General features: G+C 36.5%; 1 protein-coding gene across 7 annotated transcripts in view; it reads right to left on the bottom strand.

Annotated features, from left to right (window-relative positions):
- Positions 1 to 631: 631 nt before the first annotated feature.
- The window catches only part of LOC106142898 (uncharacterized), an 83,136-nt gene continuing 58,971 nt past the window's right edge, over positions 632 to 24,796 (bottom strand). For 2 of the 7 annotated variants that reach the window (XM_060945696.1, XM_060945700.1), the window contains 3 exons: positions 5,504 to 5,803; positions 5,169 to 5,288; positions 632 to 5,001 (listed from right to left, as the gene is read on the bottom strand). In XM_060945696.1, the coding sequence (XP_060801679.1) occupies positions 781 to 5,001; positions 5,169 to 5,288; positions 5,504 to 5,803 (4,641 nt within the window). In that variant the 3' untranslated portion in view covers positions 632 to 780. Of the gene's footprint in view, positions 5,002 to 5,168; positions 5,289 to 5,503; positions 5,804 to 9,610; positions 10,406 to 16,361; positions 16,648 to 24,796 lie in introns of those variants that run through there. The other 5 variants (XM_060945697.1, XM_060945698.1, XM_013344839.2 and 2 more) reach the window with 5 other exon arrangements.

Genomic DNA, 24,796 nt, shown 5'->3' with positions numbered 1-24,796 from the left:
TGTGATTCCCGACACTTAAGAATAAGACTACTCTATACCTTTCCCGTGGATGTCGTTAAAGGCGACTAAGGGATAGGTTAATAAACTTGGGATTCTTCTGGTAGGCGATGGGCTAGCAACCTGTCACTATTTGAATCTCAATTCCATCATTTTGCTATACATTTGAACGTGGCCTTTCAGGATTGTTGGCACTGTCTATTCTGTAAGGGAAAAAGACGTGACTATATGTTTGTATCTATATTAGTATTATAAAGTTGAAGAGTTTGTTTGTTTGCGCGTTTAAACTATCTCAGGAATACTGGTTCGAATTAATAAATATTTTTGTGTTGAATATTCCATTTATCGAGGAAGGCTTTTGGGCTTTATAACATCTGCCGCTGCAATTTTTATGAGCGAAGAAATAATGGGCTTCAATGATGCCCAAAATAACTATTCCAACTGGACGAAGTCTCGGGCACAGCTAGTGTATAATAAAGTTTCTTTATTTCTAAAAAAAAAACCATAAATATATTTTATATATATATTTGTTTATTTTTTTACATGTATTGTTTATAAAAAGTATAACTATCTACTTACATTATAATTGAATAGACTTTATTAAAATTTACAAATTGCAAATCATTAACGTTACATTTTAAGTACATAGGATATTTATCAATGACAATGAAACGTAAATTAATTATTGTACAAGTATAAAAACTTCTGAGATCAATTTGCGTCAATTCTCTAAAACATTAAGATATCATTATAAAGTTGCCTACATCAATTAAATACATATTTCTATCTTTGTACAAAAGGTGTATTATTATTGCCTACATTTTTGAATCTGGACATGTAAAAGTCACAATCAGGACAATATAAGGCGGGGGGGTTGAGGGACTTCTTCCTACAGAGATTGCATAAGGTTTTCTGGGCCGAAGAAACTTGGTTATCGATATAATAGGAGTCGCTCACGTGTGATGGTATGGGAGACTCCGTACCGCCTTTTGTGCCCGGCTCAAATGATACACTCTTCTTTTGCATCTGTTTTGGTGGTGGAAGATGTTCGTAGGGATTGTACGCGTTTTGAGGATATTGAAATTGTTCCTCATTTCGAGTATGCACGGGGCTGTCCATATTCATAGGCTGGCTGTAATTCGGCCTTTGTTGGTATGAATTGGCATAATGCCTTGTGTCAGGCTCGCGTAATCTATTTGCGTTGTCATGGTATTGAGGGTTCGGTATTTTCTGATACGGATTGTTGTAATTCTCAGCGGGAACCTCTCCGTGGGGAGGTGGTACCCTCTGGTAGGGCGACGGAGCCGGGGCCGCGCTGTAGTGGTTTGTACCATTCATAGCATATCGACTAGAATACTCGGAGCTAGCGTAGCTTGTCGGTGGGGTGTGATAGCTCTGGTAAGCAGGCGAATTGGTGGGAACGCTTTGATAAGGCGTTGAAGTGCTTGGGATGTTTTGAGGATATGGGCGATTTGTACTATAGTTATTGTTAGCGTGATAATTATTTGGCGCTTGGTTAGAATGGTGAAGCTGGTTCGGTGGGTGCGGGCACGTGTTAGGAACAGATCGTTGGAGATTATTGTGCGCTGGGGGAAATGATTGGTTGTGCGCGGGGTTTAATCTATTCACTGGATTTTGACTAAAGTTCGGTGGGCTGGCATTGTGCGAATTGTAAGCTGCCGGCGCAGGCGGCTGGTTGTATGGAATAGGGTTGCTGGCATTTTGAGGACTTCCATTAGGCAGCTGCTGATATATTTGATTTGTATTTATATTCGTTTGATTATGAGAAACTGGCGGTGGAGGAATCCTGTCGTAAACACTATTCGCTTTTTGAGCATTATACTGTCGCACTGCTTGGGCTGGAGTTGCCATTTGATATGCAGGGTAACCATTCTGTGACCGTATATAGTCTGCATGTGCGCTGTCACCAGGCAATCCCGCGCTAGGTGTTGATGACAGCGTCGTAGATCTTGATGACTGACTGTCAAAAGAGTCTTGACGATGAAGAGATGGCTTTTCAGATTGTAACGGCATTGTAGTCATCGGCCGTTTATTCATGGCTGATTTCAAAACTCTCTCTAAAATTGGATTTGGAATATAATTACTATCTTCTTCTTCTTCCGCCTTGGATGACACGATAACGACATGGTCACAGAAAGACACTGACTTCTTTTTAGGTTTCAAATGATCCCCATACATCACGGGACTGTTGATGGTCGTAGGGGATTTCTGATCTATGTAATCGTCTTGCAAATGTTTAGGGTCAATGGAAGACGATGATGTTCGTCGATAGTTCATGAAATTATTTGGCTGATTGGAGCAGTTAATTACGTCTCTGTTATCTCTTATTTCACCGAAATCTAAATGGGACCTTTCTACATCTGATGACGCATTCTGAGCCATACTTTCAAATTTTTGCATGTGTCTATTCACAATACTGTCGGATACTTGGGAGTTCTCTCCAGGAGTGGAGAGCTGACCCTCTAAGGAGTTTGATCTCTTTAATTTGATCGCAGCCTGTTTTGCTTGCAACTCTTGTAGTAATGAATTACTATCGTTTGATGTAGGTTTAATTTCATTATATGAGTTTTTGTTGCTTAAAATCTGATGGCGTTTTTCTTGTAATTGGGAATATAAATCCTTGACGGATCTCTGGAGCATGTTATCATAAGAGTAATATTCTGTTGCATTTTGAATGTGGTTCAATTCATCTTGCAGAGGGGTCAAATCAATTGGAGGTGGTGGTGGAGGGAATTCCTCACTGGGCTGTCTCGAATGATTAACAGAGTTCATCGGACTTGGGTATGGTGGTAATTCAAATATTGGCGGGGATCTTCGCACTGGCATTGCACAATCCACGACGTCAATGCCATTATCAAAATTACTTAGATTTTGAACTCTGTTCATTGGAACATGAGGAGTGGGAATTGTATCCCTCTTGACCGGACTTTGCTCTTGATGGATCATAGCTTTAGTAACAACCATATGGCAATTTTGAGATTGTTGAGATTCTATTGATTGGTTGTGGAGATTCATAGGGTTCCCACCGTAAGTAGATGGCAAGAACGGTAATGACTGTGGCTCATCGCCATATTGTTCGGAGAAACCGCCGTCTTCTTCTGGATCGTGGGAATAATTGAAATTGTTTTCTCGTGAGACTAGAGGCTGTGCTGGGGAGGTCTGCATGCCGTGCATCACTTCGGATTCGAACTTAGGCCCGCTAAGTTGTGAAGTGGTTCGCAATGGCGGCGGCGGCGGTACTTTGGTCGCAGTCAGCATCTTTCCCGCACTGCCGTATATACTTTTTCTCATGAGTTTGCTTTTTTCAAGGTTAGGATTAGTGCCACTCGCAGCAGAGTACTCTAAATGGCCTTCGGACAGATACCCGCTTAGGTTTCCTTTGTCATCATTCTTTTTCCTACCGACATCACCATCATCTATCGATATGACGCGTTTGTCTTTATTTGTCGCGTCATTGTTGCCATCTGCCCCCTCGGTTAAATCTGGCATTGATCTATTTTTCCGTCGTATCAAACCACCCATTAATTTGCGCCGTATTTTATGTTGCTTCTTGTTTGACTTTTTGTCCTCCTCTTTAGGTTCTTCTTTCTTTTCAGTCGGTAAAGGCAATTCTTTCCTCGCTCGACTTCTGTCTTCGCTTCTGGACCGCTTTTCTCTGACTTTGTCGTCTTCTCTAGATTTATGCCTTGGAGGTCGATCACACGGTGAGGTGTCGATATCGTCTAACGATTTTTGTAACTTTTTAGATGAACCCTTCTTTTTAGGTAAAGTTGCATATATCTCAATGGTAGTGTTTTCTAATCCACCTTTCGTGTTTCTAATAGGCGTTGGTTGTGATACCTCAGTCATTCTGTTTTTTCCCGCCATTCTTCTTTGCAGACTTCTAGATCGCATCATGCATGTGTTATGTTTCATACGAGCTATCGTTTTGGCATGTTGACTGTTGAACGGAGCGTCCATTGCCGCTCGGGCTTTCAATGTAGCAGCGTTACACAAAACCACAGCTGTTTCATAATCTGCTGCGTTTTCAGCGGTGCGTGATTTTTCAAGTAAAATATCAGCTTCTAAGCATAATGCTTCAATATTGCTTCTTGTTTTCAAATCTATCATTTGTAAGTTGCGAATGCCTTGTTGGAGTGGTAAGCTGTCTGTGGAAGACAGAGAATTCGAATCGTAGCCAGCGTCGCAAGAACCACCACTAGACAGTTCACCTTTCCGAGTCGGACTGCCCGGAATATTAAGTCCTCGACCTCGGGTATAAATATGAGGACTTTCCATCGATGATGACGTAGATGACGCACTATTTCGATCGCCGCTCCAGTTTCCAGAATCCCTTCTTACTCTAGGACCTGAACTATCTGAGGCAGAACCAGTGCTCATACTTCGTCCTAGTTGCGTGTGACGAGAAGGATCAAGCATGTTCTCGATAGTTTTTCTACTAACGTAGTCGTTTTCGTTGTCGGGTCCGGGCGTGACGGCTCGCCTCGCGAAGCCATTTGCCGGTCGATCTGGTGCTGGGGTTACTGCCCGTCTAGGTTCCGGAGCTGGAAATGGCACTACATCTTTATTGGCTCGTGGATCGCAGGGCGCGGCGTCCACCGCTGCGTATAGAAGCAGCAAAGGTTGGAATCTGCCCTTAACGCATTTGTCTACTACTTGGGACCACTCTGGACCAATTTTTTTGACATCCGCGTCGTCGAAATACATCCATAGGCGTAATTTGCTGTGGTAGAAGAATGTCGAGTAGTGTTTTCCGTAATAGGTAACGAGGCCTACGAGTCTGTGTTCGGCGTGTGCGGCCCAAGACCACTGTACGCAGGCGTGGAAGGCATCGTTGGGTCGTAGTTGTGTTCCGAGTGCTGCGTACACGGCGGCCACGTGTTCTGCGGCGGGGCGCTCGGAGTCCCACACCATGCCGATGGAAAGCACCTCTGGACGGTTCATGAGCGTTCGGCAGATTTGGATTTTAGCGCCGCAAGCATTCTGGAACAATGACAATTTTTTATCAGAAATGATTGTTTATTTTCATGTTCAATTTGAGGATCTTCTTTGTGCTTACGGGAATTTAGTCTTGATAATTGATGGAGGATTCAAGATGGAAAACTTTATCACTTTCGTCGTATTAATCGGTAGAGTAAAAGGAAACTTACCGGGCATTCTCTGATGTCGCCCATGCCTCCAGCTTGCTTGAGCAGCACACCGAAACTATCGCCATGCTGCCCCAGAGCAGCTTGCGTGGTGAGCGCTGTTGCAGACACGTAATGCACCATCTGGCGTAAACAAAGGCGCATTCGTCAATGAAATGTTCTATAATGACAAAAGTTTGATCAACAAAAGACGTAAAGCAAATAAAACCCGCTTGTCCTCATTATACGATCTATCTTGAAGGAGTCAATGAAAAAAACTTTATAAAATTTGAGAAACCATGGTGATTAAAATGACCAGTGGAGATTATAATAGGGTTAATTAAAAGCATAACACTTACCTGAGTAAACGGTAACGGCTTAGACGTCGCCTTGCAAGACCCGCACACCGATTGCTCGACCAGCATCATTGCGAACTTTCTGTGCGGCACGCAATGGGGGGCCCGGCAGTCGTCCTCCCTCCTGTCTCCGGTGGAGGCTGCGACATGAGCATGGACCCTCAGGAGGAGGTGTTCGAAGCACTCGCTGGCGTCTCCCATGCAACCCAGTTGGAAACGCGCGCCTCCGCCATGCAAAGCGCGGCGGAGAGCATCCGCGGCCGGTGCGCGGTCTTCGGACCATTGCAATTGGGTGAATAGCTCCTGGGGACAAAGATAAATGGTCTTTGAGTGGTAGTTTTATCTTAACTATGATGATAATGATTACAAAAAGGTTATGTTATCTTCTTTCTTAGCGTGTCGATGTACTCTGTCAGATCTCATGCGACGACCAGTAGGTACGTCGCCACCGGTATGGCATTATCAGAATTTTATGTTTATGGTTATGTTATTTATGAAAACTGCAGGAAGGATAAATTATAAAAAATATAAATGTATAAAGCAGAGTCGTGTTAAGGTTTTTTAGAAAAATCACAATGCAGTGTGGTTCAATATAATAGGTACACATAAAAGTACATTTTCTGCATAGAATAATATCTTAATCAAAACATGTAATATTTAATCGCACTTTATGGCAAAACTCAAGCTTATGGTGCATCTACGATTATTTATAAACACTTATCGTGCCTAGACTACTGGTTATATTTCCTGCGGAGGCTTAGTCACAACACAGCAACAGCTTTTATAGGATAGCATCATACACTTTAGTACTTTTATCAGGGGATTGCGCTTCATCCATATAACGGCACCTAATGGTAATAAACCTACGGACGTAACTACCACAGTTACATTAATTAAATTGCGCTTGATTAAAACGATTAAACAAGAATCTCTGAACTGACTCATCCTGTATAAATGATAGGTTTACGTCATATTTTTATTAAATTTTATTATATAATTTTATTAATTTTTATTAAATGACAGAAGTAGTAATGGAAGGTTATGTATTGTAAAAACAACCGTTAAAACATCTGTAATGAATGACAGGGTTGAATCAAAACATTATAATTTCGATTCCGCGAAAAGGTTTTCGAACGGAAAAAACCTGAATCTTAATAGCAGCCTTCGTGAAGAAAGTATCAATCTTGCGAGCTATTATGGATCTTGCAGAGTTGAAAAGAAAGTTGAAATTAGTTTGAATGTGTTGTCTTACTGGGAGCAAAACCAGTATGGCACGAATAGGTCACCAACACGCCATGACCCAGCCGGAGATCACTCGAACTAATGTTGATGAACAGTTTTTGTTGTGTTAGAGTATATATTAACATTCTACGTTTGCTTACTTCAATGTTTATGGAATAGTAATTTTTTTACACATAACTGTAAATTGTGTGACAAACTTACCTAAGTGTTGAATCTTTTAAACAGTAAATATAGAGAGATTGATACAACTTGTAGTATAAAGAGATTGACAGTATAAGAGGACACAATTAAATATAACTAAGTTAAAATTGAATTGTGTCCTCTTATACTCTAGTTTTTCTCTACAAAACCATGAAATTTAAAATTTTATGTAGAATAAATACTAGAGAACAAAACTTTAAAATCATATTAAAATCAGTTTAAGTGTATCGAAACGTCTTAATGATAAGATAAAATGTCTGCGTAAAGCGTATGATCGTTTTCCGGCAATGCACAGGACGCAGCTTGCGCGTACGCATCTTCCGTTCTTGTAAAAACTGCGTTAATATTATGCGATTATCAGCTTACGAGACATTTCCTCATTTAACCGGGAAACATTATGTAAAGATGAGCTAATCTTTTTGTTATGTGGAAGATTGGTTTATCCGGAATACCAAGACTAATTTTCAGGGTATAAATAAGAGGAAGATATCTATATTAATTATAAAAAAATAGCCAACTTGATATTTCATATTTGTTGTTTTATATTAAAATATTAATAAATGGCACGCAAGGATTCAATTTGATCCCTTAAGAGCAAATATAACTTTTCTCTAAAAATAAGAAAATAGAACTCGAATATCAGCGGAAAAAGTATACACGGAACTAATGCATGAAACATGAGTAAGTAGACAATTGTGGCACAAGCGAAACGGGGTGGTGTGAGAACACTAGTCATATCACTTCCATTGTTGTGTGGGAATGGCGCACAGCTCCCAGAGACGGCGCCGTGACCCTGCTTCTTGCGATTTCTGATTGCCTAGTATCTTACTTGTATAAATTTGAACACACATATATTCACGTCTATATCCCTTGCGGTGAGACAGCGACAGAGTCCACAGAAAAGACTAAAAGGTCACGATCAGGTTTTTTGCTTAATGATGAGATTGAGATTCAAATGGTGACATGTTGCCAGCCCATCGCCTACAAGAAGAATCCCAACTTTATGAGCCATTCCCTTAGTCGCCTTCTAAGACATCAATGAGAAAGAGATGGTCCTATTCTAAAGTGCCAGGAACCACACGGCACATAGATTTAAAAAAAGGCACTGCGTGGCTGAATCTGAAGGAATCTTTTTAAAAAGATTAACCACTCGTAAAATGTAAATGTGTAAATGTTGGAAAAACGTCGTTGGTCGTTGTTGGTCATTATTATTATTATTTCGCCGAAATCTGTTCAATAGTTTTGGATGTGCATTCTTAGACATAATCATAGTAGAGCCACGTTCATTTTCCTTTTAATATAAGTAAAATACATAATTATGATATATTTTTACAGTTTTTTTTTTTATTTTGGAGTGATTAAAAACGACATTGTTATTAAGCAAGTGTCAAGTGTTATTAAAGTTCGACTAATTTTAAACCTGTTTCCCATTTCAAATATAATATAACCGGTATAATAACGACATCAATTATTGTATTGACCTTATACTCGTAGTTATGAATATTATCAAAAGTTTGGTAAATACCTATAAGGAAATAAGCGTATAATGCTCATCTCGCGTCATGAACCATGTTTGGGTTCTCAAAAAAGTTACATTCTGGTTAGTAAGTTATTTTATACTCATATATATTAATTAAAATACATGACGCGTCTTTAAAATATGAATTTAATAAATACCATTTAATGTGATGGTCACGATATTTTCTTAGTCGGAGAAATAGTCGATTCCATACGCGACGCGTACCGGAGGCCATGCGTTTGCGCATACATACTAAAGACGTGTTAAATTATTCCCTACACAAATTACCTTTAGAAGCCCCTACACAATAGCCTTTAGGGGGGTCAGCGACGACCAAAGAATTACAATTTTACCGGCCTCCATCGTAAAGTTAAGTAGGGAAGATCTATGCATTTTGTAGTGTTGGATTGCTTTTTCATATGTGATTTCAGGTTTGAAAACTAGCTGTTTTATTCTTTTTTTTATATTTAAGAGCTAGCTCTGTGTCGGTGTAGCATCCGACAAAAAATTATTACAGACAAGATATTAGACTTAACAACATCGGCATAATATTTAATCTCTACTGCAGAAATAAAGCTACTCGTATAAATTTGCATTCGGCATAATATACTGAAATCTGAAATTTACCTATGTTTAACCTAATTATTACTCTGATGTAACTTAAATTAGCCGTATAATTTGCTGGCAGTCTCCATTCCATCATTAATCCAAGATTAGTATATATTACTGGATCTAATTTAAAATTCAACAGAATCCGGCCAATTTAAAGTAGGCATTAAAGCAGCTCGTGAGGAAATCTGCGTCTGCGCAGATTGCACCTAATTCGAAAGAGGCGCTCGATTTGATTCTATTTAAAGACATCTATTTAGTTAAACGGATAAAGGTAATGATATAATTGTTGTTATATAAAATGAGACCATTTCAATTAAGTCTTAGTTTGTGCTTTATTTATTAATGAAACTGTAAGGTACTTCAAAAAATGAATTTTAATTTTATTAATTTAATGAAAATTATTTTTGTTATAAAGAATGTGAAATGCCTTAATACTTGTACTTGTTTTTGAACAGACTTTATAATACAGACACATAAAATTTTCCACGTGTGTATCATATTAAAACAAATGACCTCTATTGGAAAAGTAAACTTACTCTGAAGAGCGATAACGTAGTCGGGCTGATAATGGGAGTTTGGTCAACCGGGTCTCGGCGCGCCGCCGAAGGAGGTCGCGACCGAGGCAGCGTGTTGTGTCTAACTCCAGAAACAGTCCCAGACAGCAAGTCCTTCGAAGGCAACAGCTCTCGATCCCAAACACCCTCGATCTTCTTCTGAACCGCCCCCTTCCCCGCCGGGGCGGTCTCCCCCACATCCTTACGTTTATACCGAAACTTTATCATCTCACTGTCTTAATCCACATCACGACCACTCACAAACATCATCCATTTATTATAAAATCCAGTCTCCGATCGAAGACAATGGCTGCGCGGAAAACACACATAAACTTAGACACTTATATGGCAATAAGTAAGCGAACCACGTACGATTGAGAAACTTTTCATTTGAATTCTACACGACTGTCAAAGACGTTCAACTATGCGCGCACTATCGAAGTATCTGAAGGCAGGTTCGGTTTCGGCGCGAAAACGCCAGTTGGGATAACAGGTAGACGGCAGGTGGCCAAAATAAAAGTAATAAACAACTGTCGCGTTTCAACACTTCACTAATTAGCACTACGTGTCCGACGAAAATCGCTTGTTACACTAGTTTAATAACTTGTTTTGTATTAACTAAAAAGTTGCGTTACTACAGGAACGATCGGCGTTCAGAAGGCTTTCATGTAGACTGGTGCGAGTGTCGGAGCAAGAGGCGCGGGGCGGGAAGCGCGGGACCAGCTCTACCTTCCAGGTACAAAGTTTTTGTAATCTATTGTTAACACACGTGGGCTCTTTGCCATCTCTGTCTAGCGAACGCTACGCTCAATTAGCGTCTCTACGTTTTACGACGAGCTTTGTTTATATTTTCTAGTGATAAGTAGAGCTGGAAACATGGCGGGGTTGTAAAACTTTAATAAAATACAACGTGGTCAGAAACATGTGTTACGCAGCTGCATATTTATTTGGCAAATAGAATGTAATAAAATGGAATATTTATAAAAGAAAACAAAAGAACGCGGCCACACGTAATATTTCACGCATAGAAATCTGTATCCCGGTATGTGAATTATGTATAAAGGCAGTGCCACAATGGCAAGCTAATTATAACTAAACTCTAAGTAAAATAAAATCCACTCTAGAAGCAAATAAATTAATATTTATAGAAATATCCCCATATATGTACCTAAGCCTTTAACAAAAGAATTATTCAATATAAAAATATTCGAAAAACAAACAAAACACATCGGTATTCACGCAGTATGTGATTCAGAGTCCGAGAATGTTAAGGGCTAAACAGATTGACGAACGACCCTTCAAGCACGGTTATTGAAACAATATAAAATGTTTTTCTGTCCATACGTGGTTCTGGCCCAATTTTTATAAGAATGAACTTTCACGTGACTCATGTTAGAAGTATGTCGTATTATGTGTGAAGATTTCCAAGTGGATTACATAATTTTGACACTAAATAATGTGAATTGATGACAAACTTAATATCATGTAAACAGCTAAATAACAAAGATACATAAGAGTAATAACTCTATAGAATATATAGAATAGATAGAAGTTGAATTTTAATAATTTCATAATAATTACTACCGAAACCGTATTTTGTAAAATTTGTCCGTATATATTTTATTAGTAACTATATTATATTGTCAATTTTTATATCTCCTTGAATGTGGATCTTTTATTATTTTTTCGAGGTTGTTAATCGTAATTAGAACGGAAGTGAGTTTTAATTAGTGTATCTTTACATCGATCTTGGATGCCAAAAAGCTAAGCATGATTCATCCATTTATTTTATCCACCGGCCATCAGACCAATACTTTATACGGCGATAATTTTGCGGTTCAGTTCTTGGAAACTACCTTCACTATTAAACCCGCATATGGGAATCTGAATATGAACTCCTACACACAAGTCGCTCAAGTACTACATAAATGGTAATTTGTATGTTTATTTGTTGAAAATTTTGAACAAAGGTTAACGAAACAAGGTTATTTATTATACTTAGTTCATCGTTAACTATTAAGTAAAATCATCAAGGAGTCCTTTTAAGTAAGTGAGACGAAAAAATTTTGTTTTATTTATTAAGTTTAGTTTACTTTTAGGTTTAGTTATAAAATTTATTATTTATTTATTTTTATTACCTTATCCTTATTTCAGTAATTGAATTTTATTACCTCAAAAAAAGGCTAAGTTTAAACTGAATTAAACTATTTATATGATAGATAGTAAATCAGGAAATAAGGAATTCTAGGATTAAATCAGGTTACAGAATATTTTTCTAATTACTATAGCGAATTATGAGAGCATCACTGTTATCAGTAAAATAGGTTTAGTCTTATTCTGATTTCTATGGAGAGCACAGTTTCATATATGGAAACTGTTGGCAAAAAATGTGTTATCCATCAATTATGTTCCAATAGAGGCGTGTGCGCACATCGTGAGAGGCTCCCATGGAAGCTGCGATCCAATTACAAACGTGCTCAGTGTGAGAAAAGCCATATTTTATTGGATTACTTTTATCCCGTTAACTATCTAAAAACCTACCCGTTAAAAAAAACTTATAAATGTTAGGTAAGAAAGCGTGTATTAAAAATGTTAAGTAGCTTATATTTTGACGAAGCTTTAACAAAAAGTATAAATGCTTGTAAAAATAAAATACCTAAGTAATAAGTACAAAATGCAGCGAAGATAAATTGTGAAATAATGGTAGCTGAGAGCAATTTTAATGGCCGTTTGAGAAGTGTAGCTCTATCCAGTTGTTAAAAGCTTTCTTCTTTATCTGACCTCTATATCGAAGACGATAAACAATAGGAGAATGTTAACTTCAAGACAAAAGAACTATAACTATCATAGTATAAGAGTAACTAGTTATACCATAATGGTCAGGGTAATCAGTTCACTATCGTTGATAGACAATTTAGGATAAGATTAAAAATTGTCTTTGAATTGATCATCGATTATAAATCTTCTTGATATAGAAGAATGAAGACAATTACGAAAATAATTTGTAAATTTTTCAAATAATATATTATGTTAGCGTTTAGGTAACGTTGTGCATTAAAATCTTGAACTTAGTTCGTATTAATATTTTATTATTATATGGAAAGCTACTATTAAAATGTTCCCAAGTAATAATACTAGCTGGTAGTAAGGATATTGATAAAACCCTCTGTATTTCTCTAATCTGTGGCAATAGTACTAGCTTTTTACTATGTTTCTACTTCTGCGATGTTTCGTAACACATTCCCCGAATTGGGCTATTCAAGAGGCGGACCCCAGTATCGCATCATCTGTTACTCATACTGTTACGAGGTTACCGCGACGGATCTGAAGCAACCGTGTTTCAAGTTAAATATTTGTCATGTTTGACCTTTGGGTTTTAGAAGCCTTTAAACCCAAAACAAAATGAAGGACACTTCCAAACATCGAATCACTATCAAAGGTTTTTTTTACATATAGGAAAGACTATTTTTTGGCTCTGATACTGCGTAAGTACAGCGGCTGTGCAATTGGGTGCGAAAATTTTTGTAACGATCTAAGATTAATGAAATGTGAGCGCTGAATAACAAAACGGTATACGAATAGAAATTACGATACCTGAATACTGTATGAAGAAAATCGAAGATGCAGAATTCTAAAAAGACAGATTCACGATGTAAGTACTTATATACAAAACTGTAAAAGTTTTACCAACATAGCCTCTGTCATTTGCCAAAAACTTGCATTGGTGATTCTAGTAATTAGACTGGCTTCATTTATTCTACTTCATCAATTTGTTTACCGTTAAAAGGCAAACCAATTAAACTAATGGCATAATAAGGGTGTCGAAACACCGGTACTATCGCGTTTCCAAGGTGTGAGGATACAAACAATGTTCAATTGAATCATTGCACCTAATTCTGTAGAATTACGCGTTGCATAAAACTATTGTAATATGTAGGCACCTAGCAGGATAGTTCAAGGTAATCAATAAGATCTTGAATTCATGAGATATAAGAGATAAAGTTATTGCTTATATAGATTGCGTATTTGCAAACCGATTTAATAATAGCCTTCGCAAAGAATAATTGCATTTAAACAGTGACTTATTAATAAACGTATGGCATGTGAAAATACGTAATATTAGTGAATAAACGATTATCAATTTATTTTAAGGAAAAGCTTACTTTTATAATAAAAAAACCCATTTACAAATGTGTTGCATTTTGGCTATATTTTTTTTATAGTAAGAACAATACTCAACAAACTGCCCAAAATGAAATTCAAGCTAGAAGCACGGGTCTGGATTCAAAGTACTCGTAACAACTGTAATTAAGCGAAAGAGAGTTACTTAAAGGCACTCGTACATTTATCACATTAAAAATATTCTTTGCCTCATTAAGTTAAGGTCAACGGCCATCAAAGTAAGTAACTAAGCGTTAGGTAACCCCAATATATATAATGTGTAGAGCTATTACGTGTACGATTAGTCGAGGCGTCTTTATCGGGTGTGGTGAACCTGCCCGGTGCTATTTCCATTAGTTCCCGATTACTATCGCAGTACAATCGTCTCGTTATACGACAACATCTAATTCAATTAAAGCATGCCAGTAATTTATTGTGCAACTTGATAATGCAATCGAGATTTATCGATTCCTAGAACTGCACAAAAGGTTCATTGGAACATGCATTTGTCGAGATTTCTTTATCAAGAGGTGAACAGTGACTAAGTTTATTAATTTGGGTTTATATATGAAAATATGTCTTAATTATTTTATTTTATTGTAGATTATATTTTGTATGAATGCATAAATGATTAGTTAAAAGCATTAAAGGTGATGCAGCATACAAATGTGTAGGGATTGAATTTAAATCATTAAAACGTAAAAAAATAAAGTTTAAAGTTAAAGGTAAGGTTTAAAGTCAAAGGGAATAACATTTAAAAAAACAAAAACAAAATGAGACAAATCTGATGCTATTTCAAATAGTAAGTGTATGTATTTATGTTTATCTGTAACACTAATGCCTTATATTGTTAAGTATCGATTTCAAAAATATTTGCATAAGTCTACGTGCTTAATCATAAATCTCAAATGTAGGTAATGCAACACTATACATTTACTGTACAAAGTTACAAAATACGAAAGCTGGTACAGTCACAAGACCCACTTTTGCGGACACTTTCAATCTCTATAGGAGATAGAAAATTTCTCAATATTAATAAAGATTCATGAGAGATTTAGCGAAAAGGGGTGACATAAGGATTTCTTACAAGAAAATCACATTTTCCCAGTTTATTTTTGCTTGGTAAGTATTCTGACTTCATCAGACCTTGAACGCAATACCTCAAAATGTAGACAAGATAACGCTAAACTATTTAAGATAGACTAGATTCGTTTTAAGTTATCTAACCCTTTGTTATTTCCATTGACTTCACTAGTCTTCGCTAATATGATCGCGAAGAAGTGGGAAGACTGCCAATTAAAACAAGGACAATAAGAGCATAACTACGACAATATGACGGGCGGCGTGTAGGTAGAAATTTTGGCGATTTGTGGACATTACGCGGCAAGTGTGCGAACATGCTGTGGGTGAAACAATGGGCAATAATGATAGCAATTAGTGACGCATTACGACAACTGTTCGACACATCTGTAGCTGACGCATTTCGGGTATGTGCCACTTAACTATCACGACAAATATGTTTATTTAAGTACGACTTTCTAAGTATGTTTGTTTTTGTAAATTAAGCCGTTGCCGAAGTTTAAGTTAATAAATTGTTTGTATCCCCTGATCGACTTTCATGTCATGCTAACTGAGTGTAATATATAAAGTTAGAAAAATCAGTGCTGAGTGGTTGACTTAGTACTGCTTAAAATTGATTTGCGTAAATTCTAGTTCATGAATAGGATGCTATAGCGAAATATTTTAATTGCCATTGCATTACCGTGACCTTTCACAGGGAAGTCACATCAAAACCATATTTGTTCGAGTTAAAAGTATATGAAATCCAACATACAATATACAATAGTGAGAACTCTACTAGAAACCATTACTAAGAAGATTTTATCTCTAATCTTTAAAAATTGATTAGGCACGGTTGTAACATGTTACGGAGGTTTCGTTTAGTGGAGATTTGTATGTTACCATTTAGTTCTGCCGAAACTGAGCAATATTGCGTTGGAAGCGTTTTGGGATAAAGATAGTTACTGTGATATCATGTAATAAAGCTATATACATATTTCTAAGTAGAGGTTTAGCGCGGAAAGTGATCAATTATAAAAAAAAAATATCGTTTGTGTCTATTCTCTCGACGTTTTGATATTGAATTGACAATATCACAAGATACGAGTTGAAAAATAATGTGTAGATTATTGGAATAATCAAAATCCTGTTTATTCCTGTAAACAAAATAAAATAAATTCTCTGTTATTCTATTGAAATATGTTAGGTAGGATCTACGCAAGCTTATTAGTTGCCTGCAATGCCATCATTATAGATATTACTTAGATATTTCCAATTACCATGCTTAGCTAAACGCAAGAAATTACGGACTAACGAGATTCCATATGGCATAATGCATTCCAATTTGCGAACTGGACATTCATTAATCTCATATATCAGCTACATAACGTCACATTTGTAGCTATTAAGTCATTTAGAAGGTTTAGAATATAAATGAACCCTAATTTTGACCCTGAGAATTGGTTCTTTACTTATTGCAATATACCGCTGTCACATTTAAATAAATTAACACCATTATATTTGGCTGGCGCTGACACCAGTCGGTCGCAAGGCCAACAAGTAACCAGCTTGCATGAAGTCACTTCCAATAATCCAATACACACAATACCACTCACTTAATTTCAATACAAATTACTATAATGACCTTTGACACTAACACTTTATGTAAACACTGGAAAGGATCCGTCCGAAATCACGTGTGAATTCAAGATTACGATTACGATAAATTTTTGTAAATCGATGGTAATCGATATGAGTTAATTAATCGATTTTTATATAAGCAACGTCTACTCACGGCGATCGAGAGACGGCTTATACGCTAAGATAGTAGTGACGGGCAGCGCAAGAGCATGTGCGACAAAGATAAGCGATAAAGGCTTTGGCGCCAAAGGCTTCGAAGCGTGGGTGCGAGTGAGACGGAGCGGAGGCATTTGAGGGGTCCGGTTACGTCTCGTACTTGTTGTGGCAAACAGACTGAACCTTTGTAAGGCAAAGCTTAATGTGAATTGTCTCCATCTTTGAGATCAGCGTGGCCTTATCAACTATCAAAAATAAATGGACAACCAGCAAGTAAGAACTTTCTAAAGCTTTTGGGTTATTCCTCCCTTTTACAATTGTTTATTCATCATTGCTTTCAGGGCTATATTATTTTCAAATATGTAAATCACATCGACCATTCAATTTTCGTTAAAGTTTTAGGTAGATATTATCAAATTTAATAGAGTTTCAAAAGTAACATAACATATAATCACGTCTATATCCCTTGCGGGGTAGACAGAGCCAACAGTCATCAAAAGAATGAAAGAAATTCAACAAGTAGATATTATCAAATGAACTTTTGCTCTACAGTTTAATTGCACATTTAAAGTCAGTAATCTTATGATCTAAAATGAATCAGATTGTTGAGCATTGAACTGTAATTAGTGCAGCGTTGTTGAACAAGACTTAGTCTACGTGAACAATATCCAGTGTACCTAGATAGAAACCGCAACGGGCACAGTCACGGTTATAAGGTACCTAGATAGTTTAGTTTTATTGCTCTTAGCCAGGCTTAGTTAAGGTCTAGACGTTGAAACACGATCACACGAACTTTCGAGTACAAAGGATTGTAAAGTTTATATACATTTGTAAGCTTGTTTTTGTTTCTTGTTTCCTTATAAAATAAGCAGCTTGAAAAATAACAAGTCTCTATTCATAGCAAAGGAAAGAGAATTTACGAATGTTTCCGAAAATTTCATATGAAGACAATAAAATAGAATTTGAACAATTGCGATTTTCTACTGAGTTAAGAGTAAGCTCCCGCATTGTGTATATATCATATACACAATGCGGGAGCATATATATAATACATAAGAGATGTATGTAGAAATAAAATTGCATGAGCGAGCATAATGCAAAAAGGCGATGCGAGCAGGCGTCAATCATGTCTCCAAGACACATATTATGGTTTTTGTATCAAGTTGCCACATCCCACGAAGCGTTGTTTGTTCACAAGCGACGATAACATTCAACAGTGTCGTAATATGACGCCATGTTATCATATACGATGCATTTCTTCCGTGTAACGGTTAGTTCAAGATACTTATATCTTTAATTTTATAACCATTACGAGACAAATTTGTAAACTGACGTCGTCGTTGAAGTGAACGCCGCGGTAAAAGTTAGTTCTGCTGCCGCATCTTCTTCTCTTACGTTTTGGAAGCGGTAGTAACATTAATTTTGTAGGTGTTAGTAATTTTGGACAATAATAAGTAAATGGCATGTCTACCCTGTAAGGAATAAAGACGTTTTGTGTGTATGCTATAGTATATAACTAATTCTTTCTAACAACTTCACGAAAAGGTACAGGCTGAACAAATGTATTTGCCAAAGACTCATTCGCTCTTTATTTGAAATGCCCCACTTTCTAAGTTTGCATTACGGGTTTCAATCAAATATTTGACCATGATACCACCGGCAACATTGGCTTGAGATTTGAAATAGACCTTTACGAAACAGAACGTTTTAGAACTAATAAATAACGTTGGTAACATTCAAATGAAGTAGTAATTACAATGCGGTATGTGCCCTTCAGTTGCATATAGAACTTGATGTGTCCATTCAAACACAAAATGGAGGTTGCGAGCTACAAGAGCCTCGTTATATTGACGTTTTGGCGCAATCGAGGTACTTACACTCAAATGTCAAAAGGTGTATGTATGTACGCTTCACTTGTATTTTATAGATATTGCAAAAGCTTGATTAGGTACGTGCATAAAACTTAATTTTTATGCACAATTATCACTGTTAACTTATGTCAATTATTTTTTATTATATATGTAACGTGTTCGGGACCTAAAAACTTGACATCAAATTCATCTTTTTAAGAAACGTGTGCGATGCAAGAAACCCTCAGAAGCTCTTCAAATTCACTCAGATCTTTTTGACCTCCAGCTCATTCCTCAGCAATTTGTTAACGCGAAGAAGAATAGTTATAAAAACAATAATGGATCTGTAAATTTCACCGTGAACCTCTTATTTCCTTTTTTCATAAATCAAATCAATTGCCTTTAAAGAACAAAAAAATAACAAATAAGAACATTCACGCTTAAAGTTAAACGTGAGATGAAATAACAGTATGTATTTAGTCAAAAGCATTGCTCTTTTGTAAACATTTTTCAATATCAGAACATTAGGGTAACCAACAAAGCAGTCAGGTGCGTGGATGGAGGTTCACACGGCAATAAAATATGAGTTAGGAGTATTGTGGCCAGCCTTATTCCACATTTGTTACCGTTTTGTACCGTTTGATGCAACTTTTCCGCTATTTGTCAGGCAAAGTGGTGCACATGGCAGGCTTGTTACTATGTAATCAATCAATTACTTAGTTTTCTAGAATTAGTAGTAGTAAGTCGTGCGACAAAGGTGAACAAAGATAGAAAACAGATTTTGAAATAACATGTTGTATTTGATAAGAGTTTAGTTTTGATAACTTTAAAATGAGAGTGTGCAAAACAGTGCCTTGATATAACAATTCAAGAATAATTATCTATTAACTATCGACTATTTGTAGAATGTTGAAATACACTACTGCATTCCGCAAAACACAGTGACGCTGCACGATCAAAGATTAATTCTCACACCGAGCATTACATCCTGGAGCATGAACATGACGTTTTGTGCTCTGTTTCAATCAAAGCAAGTACATACTGAGGTGGTGCAGTAAATATGACGAATTATACATAATGGTCCAATCGTGAAACCGATTTAGTATGTCATCTCGCCGGCGAATCCGAGAGCCACTCTCACTACATTATGTGTGCCAGCGGCCCCGTTCGCCTGCACTTGTCCATTTCACTTGCAACCAGTTTGACGCCCAAACCACCTACTATGCTTAATTTATATACACTTCACAAATTAATCTATTTGTTGACTTGTCAACTGATTAAGTTTGAAGTGTTTCCGGTGGGTCTGATTTTGAATAATGGATATACATAGTTGCAATAGCAGAGAGCCGACTAAAGAACACACGTAAAACACTGGTAATGTGAAGCCTAATTTATTTAACTCATCAAAAAAATAATTATATGTGCTTAACATGCAAGTTAATGTCTTTACAAGCAAATACGTTATTTTGGTGATATTACAATTTTTTGAGGCCTACAATACGAGTACCTACCTACCCTCATGCTTTACATGTTATAAGTATGCAAATTAAGATGAGTTCACTCTATCATCGATCAAAGGGCCGTACAAAAGCTATTCAGTTTTAAAATATAAATCGATGTTGATTACATAGGTATCATTAAAGAAAAAATATTATTTTATTTATCTAGGTTCCGAGCTGTAATGCAATTCAAATTACAATAATTACGGTATGCTGCATAATATGCCCGATAGCTGCATTCCTTAGGCAGTCACAGCCACTTAGGATTGAAGGTTGAAGGCAGACTCTGGCGCAATACTAAACAGTCTTATTGTTTCTCAGGCATATTCAGAGGAACAGCCAATTTTTCTATTGTTCATAGAGCAAAAAATATGAAGGTATTTTTAAAGGTCAATTGAAAGATGGATAGGTGCATCTTTACAAAAGATAATACCTAAAAAATGGAATGGTAAAGGCTTAAAATTATTCACATTTTTATGACATTAATATAGTTTATTGACGTCAATAATAACATTATCGTTTCCCATTATCCGTCATCGCAGCGAATCGTAAAACTAAATAGTACAGAATATAAATTTAAACTATAAACGCCCGCCCACGCCCGGCCTACACTTGAACTCTGACAGTGGTGCGACCACTCTTCGGAAGCGGTTAATAGGACCATTAATTACTGTAATCGGAGATTCTTTTAGGCTTGAAACAATAACCGCTACAAGGTCTACCTCGTAAGGGGTACAGTACAGACGTGATTATACGTATCTATATAGGTATATCTTTTCAAAGCATGGTTTGCTATGAAAAGTATAATTTTGTTTTAACAAAACTTTATTGAGCCTATAAAAGCTACAAGTACAACACAATGAAATTCATCCTAAAAGCCTTCCCTACATTACTATGTATTACATATCTTTCAATTCGTTATGGTTTTCAACGGTCAACAATACGCTATGATGAAAGAGAAAGACAAGAGTTCTTTCTTTTTTTAGGAAGCTTAATAAATTATGTACCGACGTTGCAGTTATCACAACTAAACTTATTTTGTTTAATTTTCAGATAAAATTGCGTTTCCGTTTTCCCTTCACGGAACCCTAAAAGTAATTATAAAGGTATACAGTGATATTATGGAGAGATTGTCACCTAACTAATTGTCACTGTGGGCGAAAGCCTTGTTGGATAGGCCACGTGGGAGGGAGTGGGCTAAAATGGTCCTGTGCCCAAGTGGTCCAAAGATCAGGCTTGATTAGCGTTTGTTAATTTTACTCGCCATAATTCCACAAGGTCTATGACTATTTTTTTTGATGTAATAGATTAAAGTGGATGCATAAATTCCTTTTTTATAATAACTACTTATTTTTTTTTATTTATACGAGGCCACGTTCAGGTTCAGCTGTATGGCTTTATGATGGAATTCAGATTCAAATAACGACAGACTGCTAGCCCAAGGCCTACAATAAGTATAACAAGTTAATAAGATTGAAAAACTTCACTTGATTAGCGCGCTTGGTCAACCATTAAGCAGAACTGGTAGCACCAAAGTTCAGTTATTTCATAACATATGCACTTAATTACTATTAATTTAAATACAGTCAATAATTGAAAACTTAAATATGTCCAAATGTATAGTAAACAAAATTTATGGGTGTCTGTTGAACAACCCACAATTTCTTAAAAGGCTGACTTGGAAAGCAAGTGTCATTGTTGTTATATTATTTGGTACAATGCACAGGATGTGTCCGGCAATGCCAGGTAAGCATTTTTTGCAAGACAACTAAAAATATGAATGCTATTTTATTTTATTTTTTTTATTTATTTTATTTTTAATAGGAAGACCAACAGCTACAAACATAATATAGTACTTAGTAGAAATAAAGCTAGTTAGCAAAGAAGCCAATTAAAGGTCCTCACAAATAAGAAACAAGATAAATAGAAAAAGTTGAACACTGACAACACAAACTTAGAGTTCAAAAAAAAAAATAATAGAAAGTTAAAGTAAAAGTTTTTACAAGATATGTTCTACGATTCACGTGCAAGATGCAGTATACAATATAATTAAACTAAATTAGATTCCTATCTATGAGATACAAAATAAAAGGAAAATTTTGTTGTCACTGAAGAAAGTGATCGTAAAGTAGACGTCTCGCTTTTGCTATGCCTGTGGCAAATAAGTCCAAATCCACAATTCTACAGATATTATTAAAATTTTGGCCAACACGCAACATAAAAGAGTTCTTCCGATACTTAGTTGATACAACCGGTACAGATATAAGAGGCGTATATCGAAGATTCCTAGAGGGAGCGACGATTTTTAATTTAGATAGGAGTTCAGGGGAATCCACTGAACCACTAGCAATTTTTAACAAATAAACTATGTCTGCGACATCACGACGTATTTTTAGAGGAACTAGATGTTGTTGTTTGCATAAGGTTAAATAATTATCAGAGCTGAATTTCAGTCTCATGCGGTAACATAAATATTTGACAAACTTACGCTGTATATTTTCTAGGCGATCTATATAGATATTATACAAGGGATTCCATACTTGTGAAGCGTATTCAAGGTGAGTTCGAACATATGTACAATATAATATTTTTATAGTTTTGATGCATTTAAACGTTGAAGAGCACCTTAGGACGAATCCAAGAGATCTAAGAGCCTTCGAAATTATTTTATTTACATGGGTGTCAAATATTAATTTAGTGTCGTGCTCGACTCCCAAGTCACGAACTGATGACGAACGCTGCAATGGCATTTGCTTAAGATAGTATGTGGTTGGGATAATATGTTTTTTTCTGGTATAGGTAATGACACAACATTTGGAGGGATTTAGGTCAAGGTCGTTTTGAGAGCAATACTCTTCAAGCCGCGCAATATCAGCTTGAAGAGCAGCTGCGTCAGATTGCGATGATATAGTAGAAAAAACCTTCATATCGTCAGCAAAGCAAAGCAGTTTAGAAGAATGTAAGCATTTATAAATGTCATTAATCATGATATTAAAGAGAAGAGGCCCTAATAGTGAGCCTTGAGGAACACCGCTGGGAATATGAACCCAACTCGAGATATAATTTTTTACAACAACCGCCTGACACCTATGATCTATATAAGATGTAAACCATCTTAAGAGATCTCCACCGATACCAACTGCCGCCAACTTGATCAACAGGATTCTGTGATCAATTCGATCAAAGCATTTCGAGTAATCAGTGTATATAACATCAACCTGCTGATTAGTTTCCATGGAATCCGTTAGAAAGTCATTAAAGAGTACGAGGTTAGAGACAGTCGACCGTCCACTGAGGAAGCCATGCTGAAAGGGACCAAAGGAATTCTTTAAAATAGGATATAGTTGATTATAAATTATACGTTCAAAAATCTTAGCGATTAAACACAACTTGGAAATTGGCCTATAGTTTGTGACATCCGCTTTGGATCCCTTCTTATGGACAGGAGTAACAAACGCCGACTTCCACATGCTGGGAACGAAACCCTTGCTTAATGACATCCTAAATAACATGGCAATAGGTACGGATATAGTATCGGCTGTAGCTATTAAAAAACAAGCTGGTAGTTTATCCGGGCCCGCTGACTTTGACGTATCAAGTGACAGTAAGTGTTTTTTGACATCATCTGTACAAACTTCAACATTAGAAACAAAAGAAGTGGGTATATCAGAAAAGGAATCGGACATAGGACTGGGGAGAGAGGTCGATGCAATCGGTTGTGAAAAATTAGAGTAAAAATATGTGGAAAACGCGTCACAAATCTCACTGCCAGTTTTATATTGTACGTTATTGTATGAGACGTTGCTCGGAATACTACTGGATTTTGAATTATTTTTTTCTTTAATATAGGTCCAAAAACATTTAGGATTCTTAACAATAGAACTTTCAACTTTATCAAGGTAATTCTGGTGGCAAGTTTTTTCAAGACGCTTACATCTATCTCGTAACAATTTAAAAGTTTCATAGTCCGACAAGTTTTCATAAATATTGTATTGTTTTAAATATTTGTTTTTTTCCTTAATAACTTTAATGAGAGCCTTAGAATACCAAGCAGGGAACGAATTACTAGTGGGTTGCACTGTTGGAACATATTTGTGAATGAGGGTATTAATAAAATTATAGAAATAGTCAGTGGCCTCCTCCACAGTCCTACCCGAAAATTCCTGTTTCCAATTCATTTTAGAAATTTCTGAATTTATTTGTTTGTAGTCACTCTTATAAAAAAGTCGTTTAGTAAATGAGGCTGGCTTGAGAAAAGCGTCAGTATTAAAATTAGCGGAAATAACTAAAGAATCATGCAATGGGTCTATTGGCACCAAAGAATCTGGATTTTTTTGAACATTGACAGTCTCATTAGAGATGACCAGGTCCAGTATTCTACCCTGACTATTCAGTATACCATTGAATTGAGACAATCCGTGCAATTTAAGTTGGTCGGTAAGCAAGTATTCATCACCACTATTTATGTTAGATGGGCTATAACTTAAGTCACTATTCAAGTTCCACACGATTTTACTTAAATTGAAGTCACCGATAATGAGATATTTATCTAAAGGATTATGCATGAATACATCATCCAGGCTGTTAAAAAAGTTAGATAACTGTTGGGAAAAGGAATTGCCCAATTTTTGGGTACATAAATATAAAACACAAAAATTAATTTTAATCGGATTTTTTTTACCTTGTTTAAGAGTCAAGGTCACCCATAAATCCTCCGCGCTAGAGTGGAATGTTGGTTGCGAAGTAACAGCAAGTTCCCGCCGCGCAGCAATGAGTACTCCACCGCCGTATTTCTGTTCTGT

This window comes from Amyelois transitella, chromosome 9 (assembly GCF_032362555.1).
Source record: "Amyelois transitella isolate CPQ chromosome 9, ilAmyTran1.1, whole genome shotgun sequence".
Taxonomy (NCBI): Eukaryota; Metazoa; Arthropoda; class Insecta; order Lepidoptera; family Pyralidae; genus Amyelois; species Amyelois transitella.
Note: the sequence above shows the minus strand (reverse complement) of the source record. Positions and strands in the feature narration are given on the sequence as shown.